Genomic DNA, 25,001 nt, shown 5'->3' with positions numbered 1-25,001 from the left:
TTATGTTAATTTTTCTTTGAACATTTGACAGAATTTCCCAGTAAAACCACGTAGGCCTGAAGATTCTTTTTTGGAAGGTTTTTGAATTACAAAATCAATTTCCTTAATAATTATTTGGCCACTCAACTTATCTATTACATATCAATTGAGTTGTAGTTGTGCATTTTGATGAATTGGTCCATTTCATCTAAGTTGTCAAATTAGTGTCTGTAGGAATGTTCTTAATACTCCCATTTGATCCTTTTGATGTCTTTAGCATCTATAGTGATATTCTATTTCATTACTGGTATTCATTATTTGTTTTTTCTCTCTTTACATATGAAAACTCAAGGAGAGAAAAAAGCCCTTTGTGTTTGCCATTATTTTTGTTTACCCTATTCTTTCCTCCTTTTCATATATTCCCAAGGTTCCTTTTAATAATTTCATTTCTGTTTAGAGAACTTCCTTAGCCATTATTTTGGGGTACATCTGCTGGCCACAAATTCCCTTTTGTCTGAGAATGACTTGATTTTTCTTTAATTCTTACATTTTCTCTGGATCTACAATTCCAAGTTGACATTTATTTCAGTTTTTAAAAAATATTGTTCTAATTTCTCCTTTATGTGGTAGGATGAGAAATCCACTCTGGTTAAATTCTTTTCCCCCTATAAATTAGATACTATTTCTCCCTCTGACTTCTTACCTTTAGTTGCAGAAGTTTGGTTATGATGTGCTTTGGTGTGGATTTCTTTGGACTCTTCTTTTTGGTGTTTTCTAAGCTTCTTTGATCTATGGGTGTATGTCCTTTGCCACATGTGGGAAATTTTTAGTCATTTTTCAACATACTTTTTGTCCCCTTTTTCTCTTTTCCTTCCAGTCCTCTAAGGATATGCAAATGTGAAGTGTTTTGTTATAGTCCCATGTGCCCCTGAAGCTGTTTTTGTTGTTGTTGTTTTACAGTTTATTTTCTTGGTGTTGTTCAGATTGGGTAATTTCTTTTGTTCTACCTTCCAGTTCACTGATTCTTTCCTTTTTTCTCTCCATTTTGCTGTTGAGCCCATGCATTGAGTTTTTATTTATTTATTTTTAAAATATATTTTCCATTTTAAATTTTTCATTTCATTCTTTTTCACATCTATTTTTTTGCCTAGACTTTCTATTTTTGTTTCAAGTGTTCGGAATTAGTCATTTAAGCAGTTTTATGATGATTATTTTAAAATCTTGGTCAGATAATTCTAATATCTCTGTCATCATGGTGTTACTATGTATTGATTATCTTTTTTTTATTCTGTTTCAGATCTTCCTAGTTCTTAGAATGATGAGTTGTTTGTTACTGTAATCTAGACACTTTTTTTGTATTATGGATTTTATTCTGGATCTTATTTTTACATAAATTTTTCTGTTATAACTCAGGAATTTATTGGATTACTGGTGAGTGGCAATAGAAGCCTAGGTTCTCTACTCAGTCTCTGTTGACACCCCAGAGGGAGGGACCTGCTGGGCAAAGATTGGAGTTCTGCCGCCCTACCATGTTTCCACTCACCTTGTGGTAAAGGTGGTTTTGTTTCCACTAAACACCAACCCAAGGGTGGGGGAAGACCACCTCATTACTGCTTCTCTGACCTCTCCCTGGAGAGCTTTGTGGGGCCTGGTTAAGCCTTATAAACACAGAAGTCTAGTCTTCCCACTGGCCTTTGCTGGTGTGTGCGGGAGTAGGGCCACAGTTTTTTCTGTGGTGTTTGGCTGGAGTAAGAGCAATTATTCTCTGAAAGTTTTCTTTCCTAGTCCTTTGGTTAGAGAGAGCAGGCTTGTTTGGTCTGTCATACCCCATGGCTTTTTTGGGTTGCCAGCTTCTTCAGCTCCAATCTGGGATATAGGAGGCAAAAAGAAAACCTTGAGAACTCATTATCATGTCATCCCTCAGATTGCAAGGTCCTTAGGTGGTCTTTCTCTTCTCTACCTTTCAGAGCCTTCTTATGTCTGTTTTATACATAATGCCCAAGGTTTTAAATTATATTTGGTGTGAGAAATGGGGAAACACATCTATTCCCATTTTCCCCAAGTCTGAGGTTCACATTTTTCTTTTCGTTTTTTAAAATGTTTTTACTGATGTTTTAGAGCAGGGGTCCTCAAACTTTTTAAAGTGGGGGCCAGATCATGGTCCCTCAGAGAGCTGGAGGGCCGGACTATATGAACTACTAATTCCTACTGTAACACCTCGGCTGCGCTCACTGCCCAAAAAACCTGGCGGGCCGGATCAGACTCCTCTGTGGGCCGCATGTGGCCCGCGGGCCGTAGTTTGAAGACCCCTGTTTTAGAGAGTGAGGAAGGGAGAAGGATAGAGAAAGAAACATCAAGGAGAGAGCAAATCATCCATTGGCTGCCTCCTGCACATCACCTACGGGGGATCGAGCCCACAACTCAGGCGTGTGTCGTGACTGGGAATCAAACCAGTGACCTCTTGGTGCATGGGTCTACACTCACCCACTGAGCCACATCAGCCAGGCAGATACTCATATTTTTAAAAAATTTAAGGAGATAACTATTTCCCTGGCAAAACTATTAATAATTAAAATGATGGTCAAGTTTTTCCAGAGGGAAAGATGCTTTTTACAAAGCTTATTTTTAAGATAAGATTTGAGTAAGATATTTAAAATGTTATAGATATATTCCAGTATTTATAAGGCTGTCATGTAGAAATCTCATGTAGAAACACCCTCATCTTCATCAATATAACCTGCCTAATTTCATCAAATACTTTCCATCAGTTACCATGAGAAGGAAGCCTAGGACTCCTCAGTCATCCCTCACCTACCAGATTGTCATTCACAATGTCTTGCAGGGGTCTTCAAACTACGGCCCGCGGGCCACATGCGGCCCGCAGAGGAGTCTGATCCGGCCCGCCAGGTTTTTTGGGCAGTGAGCGCAGCCGAGGTGTTACAGTAGGAATTAGTAGTTCATATAGTCCGGCCCTCCAGCTCTCTGAGGGACCGTGATCTGGCCCCCACTTTAAAAAGTTTGAGGACCCCTGTTAGTGCATCTCTTCATCAGACCTCATTTCCATCTACAACTCCCCAGACTTTTGCTAATTACTCTTTAGAACTCAACATCCTCCTCTGAACTGCACTTTTAAAACCCATGTCTCCACCCAAACAAAATCCTGGTTGAAAGGCTCCGAGTTATGGTAAAAGCTGGGACTGAAGATGGCTTTCCTGGAGTTGGTACTGGAAGGAGCAGGCCCTGGCTCCACCCTTAGGTGCTGGCTTGAGGAACTAAAGACTAGGAGCCTCAGTTATCCAGTAGTCCTCCAAGAGATGGTGAAATAAATTGGGTAGAAACTGATCTGGTAAGGGACACAAAGGTGGAACTATAGAAAATGGAATTGAGAACACATTTTTTTTTTTTTTTTTTTGCCCCTATCGAAAAGAAAATGTGGGTGATTTTTTTTTTTAATTTTTAATTAATTTATTTATTTTTTACATATTTTATTGATTTTTTTTTTTTGCCCCTCTCTCTCCCTCCCACACATCCCCTCCCTCCCCAGAGTTTTATGTCCATTGGTTGTACTTATAAAAATGTGGGTTATTTAAAAAAAAAAAAAAAAAAAAAAAAAAACCAACAAAAAACTTTTTGTGAAGATCATGAAATTTGCAAATCAGATGCACTGAGACCCTGAGGACACCTTCAGTTTTCTATCTGAGGACACTGTGTAATGGGTGTTGGGAACCAGGGCATGACTGTTTCAGAGCCCTCATCCCCAACTATGGCTCTGCTGTATCTTCATTCCTGTGGTTCTTCATTCCTGTGGGGGTTTTTTCTGTTTTGTTTATTAAGAAAAAGGTCTTTTAAGATTTTTTAAAGATGATTTGACTTTCGGTAGTGGGAATACTGCAACATATAGATGATCTATAATATTAAAAGGGTAATGTGCTAATTAGACTAGACAACCAAACCACCTTTCAGATGTCTTTTTGGACGAAGCCGCGGCTGCGAGGGCCCAGCCCCTTGCACACATTTCATGCTAGTGTGTTATAAAAATGTACACACTTAAACATTTTTTATATTTATTTAGTTTTAGAAACTCAATCGTGATGTTCCTTGAGTATGGTGTTTCCTGATTTTTTTTTAAACTACTTAGATTATGTGAGCTTATAGTTTTCACCAAATTTGGAAGAAAATTCTTCAAATATTTTCTGTCCCACTCATACCCTTCCTCTCTCTGTTAGACCATATGATGTTGACCTATAGGTCACTGAAGCTTTATCATTTTATTTTTTACTCTCTTTATTCTCTATAGGTTTTAGTTTGGGTAATTTTTTTTTAATATATTTTATTGATTTTGTACAGAGAGGAAGGGAGGGAGATAGAGTTAGAAACATTGATGAGAGAGTCATCGATCAGCTGCCTCTTGCACACCCCCTACTGGGGATATGCCTGCAACCAAGGTACATGCCCTTGACTGGAATCGAACCTGGGACCTTTCAGTCCCCAAGCCGACGCTCTATCCCAGCGTTTTTCAACCGCTGTTCCGCGGCACACTAGTGTGCCGCGAGATGTTGCCTGGTGTGCTGTAGGTGCAGACAAGACAAGAATTTTATAATTTTTCACTATTTTTCACTATTTTGTTTACTTAATATTTCATAATAAAGTAATTATAAAATACTTTCTTTGTGTTTATTTGATTCCTATTCAAGAGAATTACTTTATATATAGTCAATGTAGGCACAGAGTTAAATTTTTTAACATTTTCTAATGGTGGTGTGCCTCGTGATTTTTTTCATGAAACAAGTGTGCCTTTGCCCAAAAAAGGTTGAAAAACACTGCTCTATCCATTGAGCCAAACCGGTTTCGGCTAGTTTGGGTAATTCTTATTGTTATGTCTTCAGGCATCTCTTCTTCTGCAGCATCTAAATTATTAATTCCTATTCAGTGACCTTAGTATTTTGTATATATAGTAAATTTTTCATCTTTAAAAGTTCTATTTTTTTTAAAAAAAAAACACCTCATTTCTCACCTCATTATGTTTATATTTTTCTTTATATCCTTAAGTACATATGTACTAGTTCTCTTCAAGTTCTTGCCTGCTAATTTAGTCATCCTGTAACTTCTTGGTCTGTTGCTCTTGACTAATTTTTATCTTGGTTTGGTTATCACTATTCCATTTCTTTCTATGTCTACTAATTTTTTTTTGGATAGTGGACATAATGAAGTATCACGTTCTGTGCTGGGTTTCTTTTTTCAAATAGTGTTGGGCTTTGTTTTGACCAGAAGTTGTTTATGGATCAGTTTGATCATTTATTGCTGAGATCAGAAAACTTTTTCTTTAAGGGCCAGACAGTAAATATTTTAGGACTGTGGGTAATCTGATCTCTGTTGTAACTACTCAACTCTTATAACTGGAAAGCAGCCTTAGACAATACATGGGTGTTACCGTGTTCTAATAGTTCATTTTCAAAAAACAGTTGGCTTTCCTACTGCTGGTAATTTGCTAACCTTTGTTTCGAGGCTTGTTTTTTAAGTTTTGTTAGAGTGGACTTGGAGTAGCTTTATTCTATGGCTAATTTATTTCTTTTCGAGCATCTCCTGTTGCCCTGGATGTTCAGCATGCATTCTCTACTGGTTGAAACACACGTCTTGTGGCCCTCTGAGCTTTGGGAACTGCTCAGTTTACAGTGTTCCAGTCCTGCTTTGCCCACTCTAATGGTGCTTCCCTCAGGACGTGAACAGCTCACCATCCAGCCGCGGATTCCAGCAGACCCCTGCGCCAAGTTATGGTGGTCTCCCGGAGCAGCCCCCTCCTCTGAAGTCACCTGCCCCTCCAGTTCCAATTTTTGTCTCCTTAACCAGATTGTTTTGATCTGCTCAGGATTCTCCTCCTTGCTCTGCAGCCCAAAAAGTGTCTCCAAACCTCTCTCCCTCCCCCAAAAAACACCACACACACACACACACACACACACACACACATACACGCACTCACACTCACCACACCACATTTCTTTTCCTTCTCTCAGGGATTATAGGCCTGTGCTGCCTGTTGTTCAATATTTGAAAACTGTTTTATATATTTTGTTCCACTTTATAGGTGGTTATAGCTAGGGGTTAAGCCCCTTCCAGGTTCTGCCATCTTGGCAGAAAGCTTCTTTGATGATTTTAAAACTAACACTTAAGTTCCATTCCAGACTAGATGCTCTGGGTATGCTGCCTGGGCTTCCATATTTTAAAAAAAAAAAAAAAAAAAAAAAAAGGTTCCCCAGGATTCTGACTCCCAGTCAAGTTTGAGCGTCAAACTTGAGTTTTGGGGGGCTAAGTAGAGGTAATTTGAGCTCACCAAGTCCTGGGCCTCGTATATCCTAAGTGGAGGTGTTGATATTTGAGACTCTAATCCAGGGGTCCTCAAACTTTTTAAAGTGGGGGCCAGATCATGGTCCCTCAGAGAGCTGGAGGGCCGGACTATATGAACTACTAATTCCTACTGTAACACCTCGGCTGTGCTCACTGCCCAAAAAACCTGGCGGGCAGGATCAGACTCCTCTGCGGGCTGCATGTGGCCCGCGGGCCGTAGTTTGAAGACCCCTGCTCTAATCAGACAGGAGGCAGAAAAGTCAGCTAAGAAGGAGGGAGGCTCTGTACCAAACCCTTACTGAAAGGATGGTAAGAGATGGCTTTCCCTATTTTGGAGTTTTGAAGCTAAGGCTTTATGTCTCTTCTTCACAGACACCAGGTGAAAATAGTGACCAGACTCATTCTTCTTTTCTCTCCTACTAACACTGTGGTAGACCTTGCTGTTATTTGTATCCTTTAGACCGGGGGTCCTCAAACTTTTTAAAGTGGGGGCCAGATCACGGTCCCTCAGAGAGCTGGAGGGCCAGACTCCTCTGCGGGCCGCATGTGGCCCACGGGCCGTAGTTTGAAGACCCCTGCTTTAGACAAATTAGAGGTGAGAAGGATGGAATTCTGTAGATTATTCCATTTGTACAGTTTTAGGACCAAGTCCCTGGCCCCAGCTTTCACTTCATTCATGTTCTCCCCAAACTAATGGAAGTTGAGAGAAAAATGGGGTGCTCTCTCTCTGCCTGTGATTTATTTCTCCCTTCCTCCCTTTCTCTCTGAAGTCAGAGTTTTTGTTAAGTAAACATGTTAAAGTAATATTTTTATTTACATTATGTGTAGCATGGGCATTTGAAGAAACTAAAACCGGTGCCCTTTCAGAGGTAATTTATCCAAACAGAATAAGCAGGAAAGGATGAATGTGTCCCCCAGGGACCACCACAATAATAAAATTTATTTGAACTCATTTAGGTTAAAAAGTAATGCATGGATGGAACTGGAGAGCATTATGCTAAGCAAAATAAGCCAGTCAGAGAAAGATTAATATCACATGATCTCACTCATATGTGGGATACAATGATCAATATAATTTGATGAACATTAGGTCCAGAGACAAATGGTAAGTGGGGGGAGAAGGGGCAATTAGAGAGTAACCAAAGGATTCGTATGCGTGCATATTAGCGTAACCAATGGAACACAGACACTGGGGTGGTGGGGCCTTACTCGTGGTGGGAATGGCTTGGGGGAGGGGGGTTTCAATAAAAAAAAAAAAAGATAAACAACTAACTGAAGATCAAACTTTTTAAAAAAAGTAATGCACATTATACATTTTATTCTTTTATGTATTATTATTTGTGTTAATATAAAAGTGTCCTAACCACTTAATGGAATTGACATTCCAGAAAAATATACCATCTTTATCCTGTGGTTCATATCTCTCTTGATATGCCTGTATGTTTATACTAGTAACTTCCCTACTTGGTGAATCACAACTAAACTTTTTTTTACTTTTTTTTTTTTTTTTTTACAACTAAACATTTTTAAAAGAGTGTTTAGTTCCTGAGTTTTAAGTTACATTGTAGGTGATATAGTACTTAGAGATACACCCACCAGATGCTTGATACAAGTTTACCGGAATGGCCCTGGCCCGTGACTCAGTTGTTTTTGCAGTGTCCCACGCACTGAGAGGTCACAGTTTGATTCCCAGGCAGGGCGCGTGCCCAGGTTGCAGGCTCGATCCCCTCTCCCTTCCCCTCTCTCTCTCTCTCTCTCTCTCTCTCTCTCTCTCTCTCTCTCTCTCTCTCTCTCTTAATAAAAACATACGATTTTAAAAGTTTATATGAATGTTTCTTTGAGGGGAAAGTGTATTTCAAATTCTAGTCAACATGCTGGTAGTCGGCCTTTTTTGAGTAAGGACTTGGTGTTTTTAGGGCTTCTCAGTTATCCTTTTTTTTTAATTGCTCAGAAATATTCTTTATTCTTTGTATTTCTTTAGAGTGTTTTCATGAATATAGGTGTACTGGTGCCCAGTCATTAAGTGTTTGCTAAAGCAGTGGTTTCACTTACACTTGGTTTCCACTGAAAACATTGATTTTTCTTTGCCATTCTACAGTACCTTCTCCAGGCAAATTCCGCTCCCCTGCAGCGCCATCTCCTTTGGCTCTTCGGCAACCAGTAAAGGCATTTAGTAACCATGGCTCTGGTGCTCCTGGGAGCCAAGAAACAACACAACTCACACAAACCACCTCCTCACCTGGGCCTCCCGTGGGTCAGAGCACAGTCCCAGCAAACCCTGCCAGCAATATCAACAGCACTACGCTAACCAGACCAACAGGGGCAGCCGCGATGAGGAGTGGCTTGCCCAGACCCAGTGCCCCTTCTGCGGGGGGCATCCCAGTGCCTCGCAGCAAACTTGCACAGCCTGTCCGCAGGTAAGTGCTGGTCAGCAGTCTTGAGCATGGGAACGTGGGAGGACTGGACTTGCATTCACCTTTGCATTGGATAGTGAACAGAGAGAGTCCTAACTGGGTTCTCACTAGAGTCTTAGTACAATTTGAATAAAACATTTTTTTATTGTTTTAAAGAAAACCTTACATGGGACATTAGGGTATTATATCACTTTGGTTCAGATTAAATTTGCCCAGAAACCTAACATGAGTGAGCATCTCAGAGACCTCCTAGAAAAAATGGTTAAAACCACTCAATTTGGTTATGGTATTTGTTCATTTTGAATATAATAATGTTCAATAAAGATTGTAAAGGCATATTAGAACCTAAAATGAAATTTAAGATAACATTTCTAGCCACCAAGTCTAAATATAATCTGGGAGGGTGACTTTCAAACGCTGCAATTCAGAATCTTCTGTGGAGTTTGTATAGAGGCCTAACATTTACTGCCACAGAGCTGTCTGATAAGAAGCCTAAAATCTAAGGGTGTGCTGGTTTTTGTTGTTTAATTTTCAGGTGATTCCGAGTTCAGCCAGGTTGGGAACTGTGCACCTGTTATCTTTATCTTTCAGGAATGTGATTACCACCACCGGTAAATTCAAGTGTCAGACAAAAATAAACGTTAAATATTTATTTGCATGTAAAAAAGTGCAATCATCCCATAAGCTTTCAAACTGCCTATACTTTTTATTCTAAGATAAACATATTACATTTCTGATTTCAGTAGTACAGTACAACAGCTTTTTACTATGCACTGTGCTAAATAACTTACATATATCTCATTTTATAATAACACTAGAGGCCCGATGCATGAAATTCGTGCAAGAGTAGGCCTTCCTTGCTGAGACCAGTTTGGCTCAGTGGTAGAGCGTCGGTCTGCGGACTGAAGGGTCCTGGGTTCGATTCCGGTCAAGGGCATGTACCTTGGTTTGGGGCACATCCCCAGTGGGGGGTGTGCAAGAGGCAGCTGGTCGATGTTTCTCTCTCATCGACATTTCTAGCTCTCTATTCTCTCTCCCTTCCTCTCGGTAAAAAATCAATAAAATATATATTTTTTAAAAAGAGTAGGCCTTCCTTCCCCCAGCTGCCAGCAGGCACCCAGGACCCGGGCTTCCCTTGCAGCCCCACCTTCGTCCGGAAGGGCATCCGATCTAATTAGTATATTCCGCTTTTATTATTATAAATTATTATAGATGAAACATGTAGGTACTGTTGTTACTCCTATTTTCGGAGAAGAATATTGAAATGTAATGAGGTAAATAAGGTTGGTATTCCATGTGGTTGGAAAAGATGAGACAATCTTTTCCTTTCTTTTACTCGACTAGCTATGCTAACAAAAGGAGGTTGGTGAAGTCACCTGGTGCCCAGTAAAACTTGGACGTTGTGGGAATGCTGAGTGTGGGACAGTTGTGCGGACGGCTGTGCAGAGCTTTGCTCTCAGTAATCCCCTGAAACAGCCTGCATTGGGGTGTGATGCCACCTGCAGAGTCATTATCCTGTGCGGGAGATGGGATGGCAGTGTTTCACTTAAGCCCTGAAGTCACTGTACAAAATTACTCATTTCAGATCCTTGCCGGCTCCTAAAACCTACGGCAGCATGAAAGATGACAGTTGGAAAGATGGCTGTTATTGACCAGCAAAGAGAAGAATGCAGAAGTCCACAGCTTCACAGACACCCTTCACCAGGCTACATGACAACTTTTATATGCAGACTGTTCATATGAGACTCTTGGGATTTGTAAAGTCCCAGCCCTCTCTGTCTTAATTAGCACAAACTGACAGAGATGACCAAGCAGCACTTTAATGACATTTAACATCAGATGTGTTTGGTAATCATACAATCACTCTCCATGGAATCACTTTTAGTTTTGTTTAACAGAAAGTTGATTTTTTACTATTTGACAGAGGCCAATATCTGGGCAAAAAAACTAATGGATGCCAAAGAGAAAATGCCCTTTTGTAAACGAGAGAGTACCTTTGTGTAAAGAAAATGGTGAATCCAAGCTATCCAAAACTTCACGTTCAATCTAATTTACTGTATAAATGGTATTAATAAATATTTGTATTAATGAGAACTAACATTCTGATTAATTACCTGAAATGTTTCACTGGTACTCCAAGAGACTAGATTGAGATGGAGGAGGATGGCAGCTAGAGATTTAAAACGTGATACCTAAATTTGGGAGAATTCTATAAATTAATTTTGCAGATTCGTTAGAAATAAAAATGTCACTTGTTTAATGTCAAGTTTTGGATGTAGCTCACATGTCACCGCCATCAGGTAGTGTTACAGCGTGCATCCATCACGTCGCATCGACACATCGGGCTTCTGTGTTTGTTTTGATTGCCAAAAGGGCTTAATGTCAGTTGTACAATCTCTCTACACTTTCTAGCTCCTGGCTCAGGAAAGATAGCCTTTGCTATTGAAGCCAACTTCTTCACATGCTGTTATTCTGTCACAGAACTGAGAGACCTTGTTTTCATTAGCAGGTTTCCAAGATGGGAAAGAGCAAGTAGTGTGTGTCTTTATTCTTTACATAACACCACCTCGGTGCTTAAAACCTGGAACAAAACCATACAGTGAGAGAGGGGGGAAATCTATGCACTTAACTTATAAAATCTCTGGTAATGACAGTGTATTGTTGCTGTTCATGACACAACGGTCTGTTATGTGGTAGGAGACTAGCCTGCTGAATCCTACCTAAGTGGATCCACTTTAAACTGAGTAACTGTATAAAACGTCCTTCGAAAATACTGTCTCTTTTGACTTTGATTCTGCCTTACATCAATTTTTGCATTTTTGGGAAACAAATGAAATCCGAACATGTGACTCTAGCCCTTAAATACTTGCTTTCTAATGGCACATATGTATACCCTGGGAATCATTTATTTCAGGTGTGGGGTTTTGTTTTTTTTAGTCTTTTACTAAAAAAATTTTTTTCTACAGCATGCTTCTCATTTTTATGGTGAGAGGTCTGTTTTTAAATATTTGTTTGAACAGCTCTAAAACATTAGTACTCGAGTCACCTAAAGGATTTTAGGGATTTGAATATAAGTTTATTTCCTGTTAGTCAAAGACATTCTGTAAGTTGGCAAAAGAACTTGAGAAATGGGAAGCTTGATATTCAGAACAGCACTGGGGTTGACATGCGGAGAGACCCCTGTTGGGCCGTGAGTGACACCACGGCTTGGCCGTGATGTTAGCTTGACCATAGGGAGTCATTCCCGGTAGTATAAGCAGCTGGAGAGTTGACCTGACAGTGCTATGTATTTCGGTGTATAACGCAAGGAATTTTATCCTTGAATTTGAGGGTGCTGAGGGTGGATCAGGAAAAGATGGTTCCAGAATTCCACATGATGATGAACTAAAAAATGTTGCTTTTTAGAGAAGATAAAACATCTGCTTTGAGTGTGTGTGGGGTGTCCCACGTAAAAATCTATTAAGTGAAAGAAAGAACTAGCCACTGTCTCTTTTCAAAATCACATATACGCAAAACAAAATAGGTCTCAGTTTTCAATGCAACATTGCAAAAAGTATATGTATATGCTGCAATCCAATAATTAAGAGGGATTTTTAACTATTATGAAACACCATGACATTTTTAAGTTAGATTATCGGTTTCAAAAAAGGGAGTATTCAGGTTATTTAACTTTGTTTTTTAAAGGCTGCATCAGAAAAAAATGTCTATTTTTTTTAATTCAAATATTTCATCACATGTTAAAAATGTATTTGGATCTGAGTTGGGTGAAGTATAATTTTACCTGCTGTTGTACTGCCACAGACCATTGGCTTTTGGTCTCCTAAAGAGAAAAATTGCCTTTTTACTACAAAGCCTTTGTGTATTGCCAATTTTTCTATTTGGGAAAATCCAAGAATTACTGTGGTTAGTCTTACAGGAGAAATGTGGATTTGATAAACTAGTGCCTATGATTTTAACTTATGTTTGATATATAGTAGTAAGGGGTTTATGAATGTTAAATATTTTTTTGTGCCAACAGCCCAGATTTGTCCTTATATGTAAGCAGAAAGCCATGAGCTCTGCTCCTGAAGTTATTTAATTTCTCAGTGTTTGAATGTTATTTTTTTGTGTGTTAATAAAAGTGTAAAGAATTGGAAAATATAAATATTCTTAACTCAAGTATTTGCTGGGTCATTTTTCTACAAAACTTGTTTGTAATAAGAAACACTCTGAAGAGTTGACTTTTTTCAGTTTTCATACCTGGAAATCACATTTTGTAAAACTGGGGACCATTCATAATTGTCAGATACTTTTTAAAATTGTTATCTCAATACATCACTTTTATAAAAAAAAGTTTTTTTGGAAGGAAATTAGATACATGTGTCCCCAGGTGTTTGTATAACTCTAGAATTATCTAGACTGTGTATGTTTTTATTGAATGTATAGGCATCAATTTTTGACATTACGCATGGTCCTTTGAGATCACATGAACTTTGATTTGCAAACATTTCTATAGCCGAACTTGTATGTATGGTTGCCTCCTTAATAAACAGCCTGACCATAATGTTTATTATTAAATTTATATTTGTTTTTCAAGTGTTTTATTAATTTCTGAGTATGATGAGATTCAACTTCACACGCCGCCAGTTGCCTACCATTGGTTTTAATAAGTTTCTCAGTTGATTTTTTTTTTTTAAACACACAAACCCAAATCACATTTGATCTTTATGAGGTTGGAAATATATCATGTTATATTTTCTTTGTCCTGGTCATTTCATATGTGGGTTACTTTGAGTAAATTTATAATTTACTCAAAACTGGTATGGTCCTGGAACTTTTTCACCTGTAAATTAATATCTAATTAGAAAAAGCATATATGAAACAAGCAAAACGTCAATTTTAAAAGAGTTTCCAACAGAGAAAATGAATATATTTTCAAAGCAAATATGGGTATTTAGTTGATCATGTGAATCTTTTCTCTCATGGATGAATGGGAAAAATTGAGAATTGTACATTATTTCATTAGTTCCCCACATTCCTTTTGGAAGTTTCTAACTGGCCTTTAAGTTACAAAAATATTAGAGAAATTACTCTTCATGTTTGAATTTTTCTCCCAAGTCAAGCTAAAAAAACTTTTAAGAACCATTTAAAATTAAGTGTCAAAATATTTGTAAGTCAATGAATGAGAAGTTGGCTTAAACTAGGCCTATGCCAGTACAACAGGAGAACCTCCTTGGAGGCTTTTTGCAGAGTATTTGCTGTATCAAAGGTCAGCTCTTGAGTTATAAAAGCAGAATAAATGTTTGAGAAACTGATTTGGAAGGACATAGCAAACAGGATGTTCACAATGAGCATGAAGCCAAAGTTAGCATCCCCTAATGTATTTTGTATTTTAAATGATCTGGAATATATGTCTGAGGAGACTCAATGAAATGGCCCTCGGCCCTAGCCGGTTTGGCTCAGTAGATAGAGCCTTGGCCTGTAGACCGAAGGGTCCTGGGTTTGATTCCAGTCAAGGGCACATGATGGGGTTGCAGGCTCAATCTCCTGTGGTGGTGAGTGCACGACACAGCCGGTCAATGATTCTCATCATTGATGTTTCTATCCCTCTCCCTCTCTAAAATCAACAAAAATATATATATATATATTATATATATATATATATATATATATATATATATATACATACACACACACACACACACACACATACATATGTGTGTAGTATGTATATTTAAAAATAAAAATGAATAAGAGTTAACCTAATATATATATATATATATGTATATATTTTATATATATATATAGATATAGATATAGATATATTTTTTATTTATTTTTTTTTTTTTTAAAGAAAGAAATGCCCTCTGGTTGCTAGTCCAAGAATGAAACAGATGTCACTCATGGACCTTAATACATCCTGGTTAAAACTGCTGAGTGATGCCAATTTCAAACCAATTCCTTATCTGCACTGGGTAACTTTATTGTTTGCTTTTTATAAAGAAGAAAAAAATAAAACTTTATGATAAAGTAATAGAGATGCATTGTGTCAAAAAAAAAACCCTGAAAATAGTAATACATATAAAGGTGAAAATGATCCTGTGTTTCACCTGGGGATCCTGCATGTCACCTGGGGAACCTGCAATCTAGGAATAAATACTGAAGTGCTGACCTAAAATCTATACTAATAATAGAGGAATATGCAAATTGTCTGGAACACCATCACAGTAACAGTAACAACCAAACAGCCGGCTGACAGACTGCATGGGGTGACAAGGCCAGCAGGGGGACACCTAGCAGGCTGTGCGGAGTGACCAGGCCAGTAAGGGGGGTTAGTGAGGGACAACCAAACAACAGCAGGCTGTGTGGGACAACCAGGCAATGCCAGTTGGGGGTGATTAGGCTGATGGGGGCAGTTGGGGACAACCAGGCTGGCAGTTGGGGGCACCAGGTCAGCAAGGGGGCCAGTTAGGGGCAACCAGACCAGCAACGGGTGCTAGTTGGGGGCTACCAGGCCGGCAGAGGGGGCAGTTAGGGGTGATCAGGCAGGTATGCAAGTGAGAAGTTAGGAGCCAGCGATGCTAGATTGTGAGAGGGATGTCCGACTGCTGGTTTAGACCTGATCCCTGGGACATCCCCCGAGGGGTCCTGGATTGGAGAGGGTTCAGGCTGGGCTGAGGGGAATTTTGTGCACGAATTTTGTGCATTAATCCTGTTGCACTGGGCCTCTAGTGGTTATAAAAGTGGAAGTGTGAATAGTTTTCTGTGTAACATAAGAAGTACTTTTCACTTACAAAAATAAGTTTACTTCTGAACAGAGGTGTGCAATGATTGGTACTGAAAGCTTTACACATTTCTCACTTCCTGATTACAGATATTTCTCAATTTAAAAAAATCATATTGTTTCTATCTTTATAACATTAATTGGTGTCTCCGAAAAGTTGTTTATTACAGAAAACTAGAGAAATACAGTAAATTATAATGAAGGAAAAGCACTTAATTCCATGAGTAATCAACCACTTAAATTTGAAGAGTTTTGTGTTTTTTTTTATGAAATTTGGAATCATCATGGTTAAAAGGGTAACTTTTTATTAACTCTGATGTCACTTATGACTTCATTTCGAGATAGATTCTGCTAAGAAAATGATCAGTGTCAGGCAAAGTATACAAATATTAATTGTAAAACTTTACCAAACCTATATGATCATAGTTCTCCATATAATGTTTATTGAACTGCTCTACACAATCTACCAAACTGAATTGATAGTATTGGTTGAATACAACTTTAGTTTTAAAACAAAATACTTTAACAAAATAATAGGTACAACCAAATAATCAAGATAGTCTGGAATTCTCAAAATTTAGAATCACCTGGCAGGCTGTTAAAATGACAGCTAGCGCCGAGACCGGTTTGGCTCAATGGATAGAGCATCGGCTTGGGGACTGAAGGGTCCCGGGTTCGATTCCGGTCAAGGGCATGTGCCTTGGTTGCGGGCATATCCCCAGTAGGGGGTGTGCAAGAGGCAGCTGATTGATGACTCTCTCTCATCGATGTTTCTAGCTCTCCATCTCTCTCCCTTCCTCTCTGTACAAAATTAATAAAATATATTAAAAAAAAAAAAAGAAAAAAAAATAAATAAATAAAATGACAGCTAGCCTGGCTCCTAACATTATAATTTAGTCTTGCCTATTCTTGAACTTTGTGTAAGTGACAGACTGCATGGGGTGACAAGGCCAGCAGGGGGACACCTAGCAGGCTGTGCGGAGTGACCAGGCCAGTAAGGGGGGTTAGTGACTTTGTAATTTTTCTCTGCTCTTTTATTTTTATTGAAGGCTTAACATGGGGTTTTTGTAAACTCAGGCACTAAACAATGTGAGACTCGCTCTCATTGCCCTCCTGTGTGCCCTGGTATAATTATTTCACAGCTTGTCCAGGCTCCCGGGGAAAGACAGTTGGGTTGTTTCCAGTTTGGGTCTCTTAAACATAATGCAGCTTTGGATTTGGGCATAGTCCGATGGAGTAAGCCCTCAAAAGCCTTTCTCTCCCATGTACAACTAAAAAGCCTGGACAAAATGCAAAAGGCAGCGACCTGAGGACACTGAACAACAAGCAAAGAAGCCGGGGCGGGGAGGAGAATTGAACCTGCAGAAGAGACCATCCAGGGTGTGCCTCCCATCTCCCCTTCCTCTCTCCAGCCAGGAGAGCTGCTGCCGTGGCTCCGCAGACAGTTAGACCAGAGGAAGCTGAGGGGAAGTCTGTGAATGAAAGCCCCCAAAGACCAGGAAAAAGAGAAGCTCCTGGAAGCTAGAGCACATTGGGGGTTTCTATTTTCTCTCTTTTCTTTCATAACTGCTGCTTCTGAAAGGAGAAACGTTTAAAAGAATGCCATGGCCGAAACTGGTTTGGCTCAATGGATAGAGTGTCAGACTATGGACTGAAAGGTCAATTCCGGTCAAAAGCATGTATCTTGGATGTGGGCACATCCCCAGTGGGGGGTGTGCAGGAGGCAGCTGATCGATGTTTCTCTCTCATCAATGTTTCTAACTCTCTATCCTTCTCCCTTCTTCTCTGTAAGAAAAAAAAATCAATAAAATATATTTTTTAAAAATAAAAAAGCAGAGAAAAACTACAAAATTTAGGGTTCAAGAAAAAAAAATCAGTAAAAATATATATATATTTTAAAATGCCACGGCTTTTAGGAGAATTGAGCAATCCTGTCTCCAGGATTGTTCTTTCAGAGGCCTCTTTTGGCACCCTTCCTGATTTTTCATTATGTTCAAATGTTTGAACAGCCAGAAACCTGGCATTCAGTGATTGGGGACGAGGGAGGAGGGAGAGGGAAAAGGGCTCAGACGGCCATTTGGGATGATACATAAGCAAGGGACTGAATGCCTTGCCTGTTAGGTTCATTAATCCTCTTAGTGGGTTTGAAGAATGTGAACCCACAGAGCACGGCCCCTCAGGCTTTTAAAGGACCCTGCAGGAGAGACACTCCTCAGGCTTTTACAGGACACCTGCCGGGCCGGGCCTCCCTCTCTCTGCAAAACCACTCTGATATTGAGGTTGTTTGTCATTCTTGTTAGTAATTGGCTGTGTCTTCTCTTTCTGTTCATTTTATGTAAGCTCTGAATCTAAATTATTATTTTTTTTAAATGTTAGGACACTTTCTTGTTCCGCATGAGCATTACAGTGAAAAGTCAAAACGCTATTTTCTATTTTGAACACTAGGGGGAGATCTTGTTTTCTCTGGGAGAGTTTTCAATCCCAGCTCTCCCTCAGCGAGCTGTGAATGCAATTTGTTTTCTTTTCGGTACAAGTGAATCACTGTGATAGCTTCACATTTACCAAAATACGATGAGGATACTGTGATGATGTGGGGGATCCTGGACAAGAGCTAAGGAAGTCAGAATAAAGTATGGACTTCGGTTAATAATGATATATCGGTATTGGTTCATTAATGTTGGCAAATGTATCATACCGATGTATGATGTTAACAACAGGGGAAACTGGGCACAGGGTATGTGGGAACTCTGAACTTACTATCTTTGCAACTTTTCTGTAAGTCAAAACTATCCCAAAATAAAAAGGTTATTTTAAAAATGCATTTTAAAATAGTAAGACCAGAACCTAATTTCCATTTTTTTTTTTTAGTTTTTTTTTTTAGTTTTTTGGAGAACCATGGAAAACACTTTAAAAACCTTATATTTGCAGAACGAATTGAATATTGGAAAGGGCTTTGCTAAGTGAGCTACAAGTATAGGAAGACATATTCAAATGGCATTGGATACGTTTAAAACACTTAGCTATTTTTAAAATTGTTTTTTTAAATATATTTTATTGATTTTGTACAGAGAGGAAGAGAGAGGGATAGAGTTAGAAACATCGATGAGAGAGAGTCATCGATCAGCTGCCTCTTGCACACCCCCTACTGGGGATATGCCCACAACCAGGGTACATGCCCTTGGCCGGAATCGAACCCGCGACCCTTCAGTCCCCAAGCCGACGATCTATCCATTGAGCCAAAAATCATTATCTGAGCATCTTAAACTCCCGCCTGAGCATCTTACACTTCCCAGCAGCGGGAGTGATGAGGGAGGAGAGCTTCCCAGCACGAGCGGGGAGCCTGCTTCCAGGCCCATGTCAGAGGAGTCCCTCAGCCTCTTCTAATTCACACGTGCGGGCTCCCTGAGGGCCCACTGACCCTGATTTTTCTCCTCAGAGAAACCTAGCAAAACCTGGTAATTCTTGAGGAGCCATTAGCGTCCCTCTCTGACATGTGTTATTGCAGTTCCTGCAAGTTCTCTTCGGACCTCATGCACTGCACTCCAGGTTCCCACTTCCCCCCGGAACTCTCTCATTTCTCTCCTCTGTCTCTGGGCTCATGGCTCCCTCCCTTCCTTCTCCTTCCCTCCTCAAGGGCCCATTTGTTCCCTCTTTCAGGTGGTTCCACTCCACTTTTTTTTTTTTTAAGAAGTTGTCTTTTTTAAAATATATACATTTTATTGATTTTTTACAGAGAGGAGGGGGAGAGGGATAGAGAGTTAGAAACATCGATGAGAGAGAAACATCGACCAGCTGCCTCCTGCACACCTCCCACTGGAATGTGCCCGCAACCAAGGTGCATGCCCTTGACAGGGATCGAACCTGGGACCTTTCAGTCCGCAGGCCGATGCTCTTCTTTACTTATAACTGTACTTCACTGAACTAGAAGCTTCAGGAAGGCAGGGACCATATACTAGTATATGTTGGTCATGATTCATTTGTGGTGTCTCGTGGAAAGTAGTACCCGGAGCCCACTATCTACCTGGATAGGTGAATGAATGAATGAGCCAATTAGTGAATGAATGAATGTGGGAGAAGAACACGCCTGCTCTGGGAAGAAGATGCTGAGCTGAGTTTTAGACAGGTAAAGCTTGAGGTGGACGGTACATGTAAGAGCCCGGAGCCCAGGAAAGATTTCCAGGCTGTGAAGGTAGACCAGGACGTAACCGTATCTACTTGGTAACTGAAGTCCTGGTTGTGCCATGACCTCCCAGAGAAAGGTCAGAAACGAAAGTGGGCCCCAGAGGTCTGCGAAGCAGATGAGTCCTTTCAATAAAGAAAATATTAGTGTCCCGACTCTCCCAAACAAAAGGACAACTTAAGGAGGATGTTTCCTTAGTCTATACCGTTAGTCAACTAAACTCCTTAGTCCGCAGCGCCAAATATCCACCGTGCAACGATTGACATTTCTTTTGAGAGCCAAATTTTTTAAACTTAAGCTTCTTCTAACGTCACTTCTTCAAAATAGACTCGCCCAGGCCATGGTATTTTTGTGGAAGAGCCACACTCAAGGGGCCAAACAGCCACAGTTTGCCGACCACTGGTCTATGGCATTCTTGAGCTCCCAGCAGAAATGTGCAAATTCTTTGGGAAGCAAGGTATTAGGGCACACTCATCATTAGTGTCTGCCACCAACGCTCACCTCTCTCTGTAGCCACAGCTTGAATCAGCAGAGAGAAGGAGACATGGGAAATGAAAATGGCAGAGAGGAAAAGCCATTGACAGATGAGAAAAGTTGCCAGAAGAGAAATAGTTCTAACTGACCCAGCCCTCCATCTCCTCTGAGCCACTCAGACCCTCATTCCCATGCCCCCTGCTTCTGAAAACACTACCGCTAAACACTTCAAAGTAAGCCCACACCCCACCCCTGGATTGGCAAACATTTCTTGCAAGACCCAGCTTCTGCTCTCTTAACCACGCCCACATCCTGCTCTCCCCCCAGGCTTTTTCCTTCTAAGAGAGGGCTCAAGTCTTCTGCTAGCTAAGCCTACCGGAATGGAATGGAAACCCCAGTTCAAGCTGGACTGAGCTGACTTCTCTTATTGCCCGAAACCTCGGGCTCCCTCTAACGGCCTCTGCCTCCCGCAAATCACTGGCTGGAATGGACAGTGGGTTCTCCCTGCTCGCCCTCGCCCTTCACATTTCCCTGTGAGCTCCATGCCCTCTGAGCCCCGCTCTGCATGGCATCTTCCTGCCAACGCATCCTGGCAGATGAGCTCACAATTGGATTTGTTTGTTTTCATGGCTGGGGCGTGGGCACCTGGGAGCCAGCTTGAGAAGACGTATGGCCTGGTGGGTGAAATGATGAAGTCCAGATCTCGCCTGCCGTCCTGAGATCTCCACCGCTGGGCTAGCTGAGCATCAAGCCCAGTCCCCATTAGCGACGGGCTGGACAATAAGGACCAACCTTCTTTCTCAAAGGAAAATTGTTAGACAAAAATTATTTAAAGTCACATTAAAAACAGTAAAGAATTGGCTGAAGCCGGTTGGCTCAGTGGTAGAGCGTCGGTCTGCGGACTGAAAGGTCCCAGGTTAGATTCTGGTCAGGGGCATGTACATTGGTTGTGGGCATGTACCCAGTAGGGGGTGTGCAAGAGGCAGCTGATCGATGTTTCTCTCTCATCGACGTTTCTAGCTCTCTATCTCTCTCCCTTCCTCTCTGTAGAAAATCAATAATATATATATATATATATATATTTTTTTTTTTTTAAAAAAAAAAAAACAGTAAATTGAAAGGAGTGGGACCTGCCAAACCAAATTGGGAGAGTAGAGCCTGAAGCTAGAATCAAGGGCAAGTGTCTGAGCACCAAACCCACGTGGTGCCCAGGGTGTTGCTGATGCTGAACATCTGGTCCTCAGTTCTCCAGCCTCATGTGGCAAAGGAGCCGGTCAGCACCCAGCGCCCACCCACGGAGAGGAAACCTGCGGGTGACATTCCCTACACCATGGAGCCCCCAAAGGCGACTGGGTTGTGGTGATTTATAGTGAGAAGTATACATTTGTCTTTGTCCTCAGTTCGGGCACAGAGCCCCTAAAACCCCTGGCATCTCCTGAGTCAGGAGAGTAATGTCTGCGTCTTTCATTGTGTGAATGAGGTGACTTTTGGACCCCCCCTAAGGGTGGGCGCTTGTCAGAAGAAGCAACCAGAAACAGAGGGTCAGTTCCAGCCCCTGACTTCCGGGGAGGGCAGAGGGGCTGGAGTGGAATCAGTCACCCAGGCCAGTGATGTAATCAGGCGTGCCAGGTAAAGAAGCTCGCAAACCCCAAAAGGGGCGGGTTGGTGAACACGTGGAGATCTGGGGAGAGTCACACTGGGAAAGGGCATGACACCTCCGTGCCCGTCTCCCGTGCCCGTCTCCCGTGCCCGTCTCCCGTGCCCGTCTCCCGTGCCCGTCTCCCGTGCCCGTCTCCCGTGCCCGTCTCCCGTGCCCGTCTCCCGTGCCCGTCTCCCGTGCCCGTCTCCCGTGCCCGTCTCCCGTGCCCGTCTCCCGTGCCCGTCTCCCGTGCCCGTCTCCCGTGCCCGTCTCCCGTGCCCGTCTCCCGTGCCCGTCTCCCGTGCCCGTCTCCCGTGCCCGTCTCCCGTGCCCGTCTCCCGTGCCCGTCTCCCGTGCCCGTCTCCCGTGCCCGTCTCCCGTGCCCGTCTCCCGTGCCCGTCTCCCGTGCCCGTCTCCCGTGCCCGTCTCCCGTGCCCGTCTCCCGTGCCCGTCTCCCGTGCCCTGCACTGGGCGTCCTTCCCTCTGGCTGTTCCCAAGCTGCATCCTTTTGTAGTGAACCAGTGAACTAGTAAGTAGTAGACTGTTTCTCTGAGTTCTGTGAGCCACTCTAGCAAATTCATCCAACCCAAGGGAGGCGTGCGTGTGTGTGTGTGTGTGTGTGTGTGTGTGTGTGTGTGTGTGTGTTGGCACCTCTGATCTACAGCTGGTAAGTTGGAAGCACAGATGATAACCTGGACCTGCAGTTGGTAACTGGTGTGTGAAGTGGGCTGGGGCTGTCCTAGGACGGAGCCCTTAGCCTGTCCTGGATGGTGTCAGGATTGAGTTGAATTGTAGGACCCGCAACTGGTGTCAAATAATTGCTCGGTGGTGTGTGAACCTCCCTCCCCTGTTGGAATTGGTGATCAGAATCACTACCTTACAATTTCTGATGAATTTTTTTCTTTAAAAAAAAATCAGCTTTCATTTAAAAATAAATCATTATTGTCCTAGCGGGTTTGGCTCAGTGGAGAGTGTCAGCCCTCGGACTGAAGGGTCTCAGGTTCGATTTTGGCCAAGGACACCTACCTCAGTTGCAGGCTCCATCCCTGGCCCCCGTCAGGGCATGTGTGGGAGGCAACCAATCACATCGATGTTTCTCTCTCTGTGTTTCTTCCCGTCCCTCCCACTCTCTCTAAAAATCAATGGAAAGAATATCCTTGGGTGAGGATTAACAACAACAACAAAATAATCATCATCATCATCATCATCATCATCATCATCATCTATATAAATAAAAGCCTAAGCGACTGTTACAATCAAATGACCAGAATGACCCAGATGACTAGTCGACCAGTTGCTATGATGCACACTGACCACCAAAGGGCAGACACTCAGCACAGGAGCTGTCCCCTGGTGGTCAGTGCATTCTCACAGCCAACCTCCCATGGCCCCTCCCCCAGCCAGCCAGCCCCCCCGCACCCCTCCATAGGCCTCGATCACAGGCCAGGTCAAGGTACCCTACCTGTGCATGAATTTGTTCACCAGGCCTAAGTAATAAATAAAACATTATCATCATCATCAAATAGCAAAGTAGCTGTTTCATAATTTTTAAAAAATGTATTGATTTTAGAAAAAGAGGAAGGGAGAGAGAGGGGGGAAAACATCGATTTGTTGTTCCACCTAGTTATACATTCATTGGTTGACTCTTATATGTGCCCTGATGGGGGATAGAACCCACTCTAACCAACTGAGCTATTCAGTCAGAGCAAATGTTTCGTAAGTTCAATAAAAAGACTTTAAGGAAGACACCAATAAGAGACATTTTGCTTAGCTTCAAATGAAAAAAATAACCCAATTATTTCAGCTCTTTAAATAGCTTGATAGCTTGATATCAATTAGCAAATCATGATTCAATTCAGTTGTGTTATTACTCTGACCCTTAAAAGTATAGATATAGACTGATGCAACCAGAAGCATAACAGTGGTTAACAAATTCTGTGTCCGAGCCATGCTAATCCACTTAAGACTGCGGTAGATTTCCTGGCAGAAACTCTTCTCTTGGCAGCGGCTCTAAAATAAGAAGCACGCAGTGAAATTTATGCCTGCCTTGGTGACGCTGCCAGTGACAAGGCACCCAATGGCTGAGACGGATGGCAGCAGACTGACGTCATAAATCTTATTTCCTGGAACTCCTTGAACCATCAAATGTCAACTGACCCCGGGGACACGTGGGAGGAACACATCCTCTCAGCCTGCGTTTTCCTACCACAGACAGAGACCCTGATTTTCTCAGGAAACATCCCTTCTCCCGCCTGGAGGCAGCTGGGTTTTGGAGGGTGGACATTCCCAGGAACAAAGCTGATGCTATTCTTTTGTTTGTTTGTTTCAAATATTAATAATCTGAAATAGAAAACACTCTTGAAGAGTCTAAGAAAATAAATGATTCTTCAAGCATATGCATATTTAACATAGACAACTTACCCCTCACAACATGAAAATAATCTTACATATGTCTACTAAATAAAATATGTTTTTTTTTTGAGGCATCATTGTGTGATTTGAAGGGTACACTACAACACAATGATGAAAGAGAATCATTGACTGGCAGCCTCCTGCACACGCCCCCAACTGGAGATTGAGCCTGCAACCTGGGCCTGTGCCCCTGACCAGGAATTGAACCATGATCTCTGCTTCATAGGTTGATGCTCAACCACTGACCCATGCTGGTCGGGCCAAAAAAATAAACATTTTATTGAGATATTTATATGTAGATAAATGCACAGATCTTCAGGATGGACCTAACTTGACTGCTTTTTAAAACTTTTTTACTTCTAGCCTATTGTTCACGCCATCTTCCTGGAGATTGTGGTGCTACCCATTCTTGAGACTATGGGCACTCTGTGATGTAAGTGGAGGCAGTAGTGTAATCAAAGCCCAGTGAGGTGAGAGAAGGGCTTACTCTTATAACTAATTCTCTCAGGAAACATCTTTCCTTTTTATTATTTTTAAAAACTTTTTTCTTACCTTTTTGGCACCTAAGCTGAGATGAACAAGTTACATCTTTCCGTGCTTTGTCTTTGCTGAGGGACAGCTAGTTTCTCTCCTACATTTAAAAAATTTTTATTGAATTTATGAGGGTGACATCCTACATAATAAAAAAGTGATATGCAAATTGACCATCACTCCAACACACCAAATGGCTGCCCCCATGTAGTCAAAGATGGCTGCCCCCATGTGGACACAAGATGGCCATCACAAGATGGCCAACAG

The 25,001-nt window shown here is 41.6% G+C and overlaps 1 protein-coding gene and 1 long non-coding RNA gene across 4 annotated transcripts in view; one reads left to right on the top strand and one right to left on the bottom strand.

The window, feature by feature from the left end:
* SLAIN2 (SLAIN motif family member 2) overlaps positions 1–13,296 on the top strand; it is a 66,975-nt gene extending 53,679 nt beyond the window's left edge. For all 3 annotated transcript variants that reach the window (XR_014796436.1, XM_084900020.1, XM_084900019.1), the window contains 2 exons: positions 8,420–8,738; positions 10,321–13,296. Coding sequence is in view for 2 of the 3 variants with exons in the window: in XM_084900020.1 (XP_084756146.1) it covers positions 8,420–8,738; positions 10,321–10,387 (386 nt within the window). In the remaining variant the exon portion in view is untranslated. The remainder of the gene's footprint in view (positions 1–8,419; positions 8,739–10,320) is intronic.
* Positions 3,592–6,357, bottom strand: LOC311630807. Its single transcript, XR_014796462.1, has 2 exons — positions 4,801–6,357; positions 3,592–4,480 (listed from the first exon to the last, which is right to left on the bottom strand). It is a non-coding gene; the product is annotated as an uncharacterized lncRNA (long non-coding RNA).
* Positions 13,297–25,001: the final 11,705 nt, after the last annotated feature.

This window comes from Pipistrellus hanaki (assembly GCF_964339955.1).
Source record: "Pipistrellus hanaki genome assembly, chromosome: 1".
Classification (NCBI taxonomy): Eukaryota; Metazoa; Chordata; class Mammalia; order Chiroptera; family Vespertilionidae; genus Pipistrellus; species Pipistrellus hanaki.
This window is presented reverse-complemented; position numbering and strand designations above follow the sequence as displayed.